The 5,579-nt window shown below is 36.2% G+C and overlaps 1 protein-coding gene across 3 annotated transcripts in view; it reads left to right on the top strand.

The window, feature by feature from the left end:
- Positions 1-5,579, top strand: part of cps1 (carbamoyl-phosphate synthase 1, mitochondrial) — a 61,803-nt gene that overhangs the window by 49,342 nt on the left and 6,882 nt on the right. For 2 of the 3 annotated variants that reach the window (XM_005723279.1, XM_013908385.1), the window contains 2 exons: positions 152-250; positions 5,310-5,369. In XM_005723279.1, coding sequence (XP_005723336.1) covers positions 152-250; positions 5,310-5,369 — 159 coding nt within the window. Of the gene's footprint in view, positions 1-151; positions 251-5,309; positions 5,370-5,579 lie in introns of those variants that run through there. The other variant, XM_005723280.1, reaches the window with a different exon arrangement.

Here is a 5,579-nt window from a genome sequence, read left to right on the forward strand (position 1 = left end):
TAGAGATATATCTCTGGATCTAGAGATATATCTCTGGATCTAGAGATATATCTCTGGATCTAGAGATATATCTCTCTTTGTTATTGTGTTTCAATTGTAGAATCAGTTCAAAGACATTCTCATGTTTCTCCTTTTTTGTGTTCTGATGCAGGTAGCTTGTTTTGGACCAAACATTTACTCGGCCTTCCTGAAAGCTATGCTGTCCACAGGCTTTAAGTTGCCTCAGAAGGGCATCCTGATTGGGATTCAGGTAAGGCTCCAACTATTATGCTCTTACTTCTTTCTGTTTCCTTTAGGTGCTCCCCTACAAGACATCAAATGTGTAGACAAGTGTTTCAGGCTATCGGGTTCATGCAGGTCTAACTACTCTCACTGACCTACAAACTATGACCAACTCTGGCAGTCTGGGGAATGACCCAGTAAGGCTGCAATACATAATATGGAAATGATAAAAGTTCTTAGTTATAGAGCTGATGCTTTTTTACATAAATGACTAAGAACTACCACTGACATAAGAGTCACATTAGTTAAGGAGAAAACTGTTTACATACTTATCAGAATGCTATGTCAGAATGGAAAAAATTGCTGCAAAACACAGAAGTTTTTCCAATCTGCAGTCACAGAAAAGAACAAAATGTTAAGCTGGACTGTTTTCTGCCACTGCATTACATGATTTCTAGTAATTAAGTCTTGCTGCTACCCAGAGTTGCCAAACTGCGAGTTCACTAATGCAGCTTTAACAAAGCACTCACAGCACCAGCTGTGTAATTGGTGCTCTTGGGGAACAGGTCCACTTCAAGGCAAGTGCCTGGGGTCATATACAGACTATAACGTGGCTGACAAACAGCAGCAATTTTGGCTGACGGATCCAGAGAATGCAGACACATGGAACTACAAAAAACAAAAAAACTTAGTTGTAGGGGAGTTTAAAATGGTCTTTTTGATTGAGCAATCTTTGTGAAGAAGTCTGCTGGAGGGTGGGGTAAACATCTGAGTTTCACACAGAGTTCTGAAATGATGTACTCATATTAGGCTCATTTCTGTGATGCTGATATGAGTTTTTTAATGGATATTCTGCTGACAGTGTACACATTGGACTCTTGGTTTCTGCCTATCACCGTTTTTTGGCAGAAAAGTTCCTAAACCCAACCAGCTGCAGTAGAGGAGGCGGGGGATGGGAGAGTTCAGTGCTTCATTACAATTTAATACTGTGCTCTTCTCATGCAGCATTATCAATCCTCCATATTGAAGCCAATCACCTATTGTGCAGTAACACAAGAACAATGGATCCACTAAAATGCCAGAGATGGCAACAGAGAGATAAAAGATCACACGTTTATTTTTTTCTTTCAGCATGAATATAACATATAATAGTCATATAATATAATTGTAACCATCAAAGGAAAACTTAACTTATGACATTGTGAAAAGATGACATGGGCTCCCGTATTTCAGTACGAAAGCTTTTTATTCCGTGTTGCGGAAAATAACTGCTCTAGCCAAATTTCTAATTTGTCTCTGATTGGTGAGAAAGCTGAGTGAGCGTGGAACTTCAGAAATTGCATGAGCGGAAAGAAGCACTATACCATATCGATAACTAGGCTGTACTTCACTACAAAGTATTTTCCAAATTATAATTCTAAAATACTACAATAATGAAAAGTATTACATTTAAAAAGGTAGAAATGGTACTTTCAATAAACAAATGGCTTAGCAGTTCTGTCACTGTTCAAAGTAAATATGTACAAAATCTTGTACCATTTTGTTTTTAATTTTTGTTACTTATTTTATTCCATGTTCAAACATTTAATGATTCACCTTGTAGGTGATTGACTTAGTTGAAGGCTTCAAACTTTTATATAAAAAAATTCTGAAATGTAAGGAATCTTTTTGGAAAATTCCCTTCTGGAACCAAGGCCCTAAAAAGGTATGCAGTCACTGTTGCGCTCTTCACATTAGCTTAACTTAATGGCTGTAGCTTTACCTTAGGACCAGCAGGAGGTCAACTTGCAGCTTCTCTGACTTGTAGCACAGTGGCAAAAACCCTTTAGGGTTCTATTTCTATTGTAATTCCTTTGGTTACTTGTATCATGTTGTCTGATGGATAACTAAGTGACAGTTATAAACACAATCTAACTAAACAAACACACAAAGACTTGTACCTTTTTCTTATGGAACAGTCTGAGCCAAGGCTCACGGTGCAGGCTGGAAAGAGTAAGTGAACAGATGAAATTGGAAGTGAGGTGCCCCTCCCTACAAAGAAGCACATATGTCTGGTTACTGACAAGGTTTGCTGTTCTCATGCTGTGATCGATGCTGGATGAATCCACAACAAGATAAAAATCAGAGCTGAGTTGTTTTGGGATGGTTGTTCTCCCTAGAAGTCGTTGTCCTGCAAAGACCACACCAAGAGCACAATAAGCAGTCCTGAAAGATGTGCAAAAATATCTACAAAATACAGAATTAAATGGGTTGTGTACTCACACTGAGCACGCATACCAATTTTTCATATAGTGGACAGTCTTTAATATACAAAAACACTGAATAAGAATGGTGTTAATCGGTGAAAGGACACTGCAAAAGAAATCCCTATTGGGTTAAAAAAAGGGGAAACTTCTAAGGTTCAGAAAAGAAACTAGATACTTATAAGAAATGCACAAAGCAGACGTAAGTTAACTTAATGGAAAAAATCCACAAAGGGAGAAAAGGCAATGCACAGCACCATCAAAGCCTCTTTCTAACCACAGTGATGCTTTGCTACATTAGGCTTGAAAACTTTACTACCAGCGTGTACACACTGAATTCCAAATTGTATCAAGAAACTACAGAAAAAAAGGACCAAAATCTTACGAAATGTTGAGTGAAATGATAAACAAAGCACTCCAAAAGCACACACCAATTACCACTAGAAGAAAGATCTTCAACTAAGACGATGCAGAAATGTTAAACGTTTGCATGAGATACAGTACAAGATTCTTTAGCAGATACAGAAAATGTCTGAGGTCATTCCTGCTAATGGATGTTCCACAGGTTGCTCAATTGAGGCGTTTACTTTTTCCAGCATGTACTGTGAGGTATACTAGTTTTTTTTTTTTGTTGTTGTTTTTTTTGTTTTCCCCCAATAAAGGCTTAAACATTTTGAATAATTAATCCGTAAACCCTGACAATACCGATGGTTTTCAAAAATGTTTTCTTGCAACTCTACACAAACTCTACAAAGATCTTTGATCTGGTTTTGTATTGGAAATATGTATGTAGGTCTGAAAATATTATAACCGCTGTCTGCTGCTCTGTGTTACGGCAGATCATTTTACAAATTGTTTGTCTAGAAATGGATTGCTTAGCTATCAAATGTCTTCAGCATTTCAGTATTTTTGCAGGATCTAAAAAAGTAAAGTTTTTTTTTTTGTTTTACTTTGTTTAGTTTGTCTTAACAGACAAAAACTAAACAGTTGTGTTCAAGATACTCTTTCTTTAAGGCTGTTTAAACAAGTTTTTATTGAAAATTAGATTAATCACTCAGACTACTTATATTAACAATAACTATTGGTAAAGTTTGTTATTTTCCTAACCTGTCATGCCCTCATTTTTAGCTGTATGTCAGATTTGCCCATCTAAGTACAGACTTCTGTGTTATATAAGGCTTAATGTAGTTACATGACAAATATCAAACCATATCACAATGCTTTTGATGAGACAGCAGTGACTTCAGCAGGCGCATTGTTTACTAAGCTGAAGGGCACCCAGTGTGAGCATAATCAGTTGCAAATCAGGAGCAAACACTCTGAAAGTGCTGAAAACTCTTCTGTGCGCTTGGTAGAATCCATTAAGTGGGTCATTTGAAGTTGATCTCCAACAAAATTGTTTTTTTTTACGTCAGCTTGTTTCATGGAAAAAAAGAGAATAATTGAAATTCTTTTCTGTTTAAATAATAGATTTTTTTTTTTTTAAGTGCACAGCATTGTCTGTACCGAATGTCCATGAGTTACATAAAACAGACTCGAGCAACACACAAGAATGAATGTGTACTGCATAACAAAACTGACATCATGTAAACTGCTTGTATGGTTGAACATGTTTATAATCCTCTGACAGAACAGTCTTAACTACCACAGTTGCAATCAAACAAGCATCTGCAGACAACAAGAGTAACCCTTTTAATACTTAACTGAATACCTCGTTTCAGGGCTGGTTTGTGTTTTCCTTTTATAGCTCTAGAAGATGTAACCTTGAAGTCATTTTTAGCATCAGTGGTGTCAGACTGTTCCAAGATTGGCACAATATGACCTACCCTCCATTGACCTGAAGGAAAAAGAACACCTAGTTACAATCACATCCTTAAGATCAGAGCAGTTTGGTCTATTTAGATGTAGTTGTCCTGCTCATACCTTGTTTTATAGATTATTATAGATTCGCATTATCAAGGGTTCTGAATCTAGAAGGATACCTCAAGAAATATGTATTGTTTTGTGTTTTCTTTTTCTTTCTTTTCTTTTTTTTTTTTTTTAAAACAATGGTTTCTCAGTATTTTATTTTATTTTTTTAAGCACAACTGAAGTTCCTGGTAAGCTTGAAAATAAATTATGCAGTGAGTGTCTGTTGTCATAGCAAACACATGTACTCTCTGAGAAATCTTCCATTGGTTGATTGTTGCCAAAAGACAGATGGCAAAGTCATCCCACCAGAGTGAGGAAGTAAATAGACTGTCACACTTTAAAAGAAAAAAACAAAACTGCTCCTTAGCTTGCCTCAGTTATCATATTCCTTATCAGAGAATCTGTTGTTTAGATTTCTGTTGTCTAGATATTGCAATGCTGCCTTTTTTCTTTTCTTTTTTAACTTCAAATTGACTGATATAACACACCTACCTACCAAACCAGAATGTCATTATGTTGTCTTAATTTGGAACAACCCTTTATTGCCTTTGTAAATGTTTAATGAATTGGGGGGGGGGAAAGAATGTGGGTATTCCAAAGGGATGACAATATTTGTATTATTGTTGAATATTTATATAGTCCTAATTGGGCATCTAAAAATTCAATTATTTTACAAGTTGTGCCTTATTTTGTAACCGCTTTTCTGTAGGGAAGTATCATGAATACAGTGTGATTTTGATTTGAAAGGGAAAGTGAGACAGAAAAGAAGAACAAACCTTCAATGATACAGTGCTGAATTTGTCTCATACAGTATCTGTCAGCCATTACGGATCAACAGAGAAATCTGCATGAAAGCGCTCCCTCTGTTTGTTGTTTATGATGTTCTTATGTCATTTAGTTTTTCAAATATCCGTCTGCTTCCCTCCCTTCCAGCATTCGTTCCGACCCAGTTTCTTGGCTACAGCAAACCAGCTGAAAGAGGAAGGCTTCAAGGTGACTGCAATTTCAAACATAAGAGACGAGACGTGTTATTGAAAATCAGAAATATTTTCCTTTTTGTGATTTTCGGTCATTGAAAATCAGAAATGGCTTCCTTTTTATGATCTTCGGTTAATGAAGCTCTTCTGATTCCTGCTCTTTAGATTTACTGAAAAGAACTAAGAATTTCTTTCCTTCAGTATTTTTACATTCTATATATGTATG

The sequence above is a fragment of the Pundamilia nyererei genome, unplaced genomic scaffold (genome assembly GCF_000239375.1).
Source record: "Pundamilia nyererei isolate P.nyererei 1_Seehausen unplaced genomic scaffold, PunNye1.0 scaffold00009, whole genome shotgun sequence".
Lineage (NCBI taxonomy): Eukaryota > Metazoa > Chordata > Actinopteri > Cichliformes > Cichlidae > Pundamilia > Pundamilia nyererei.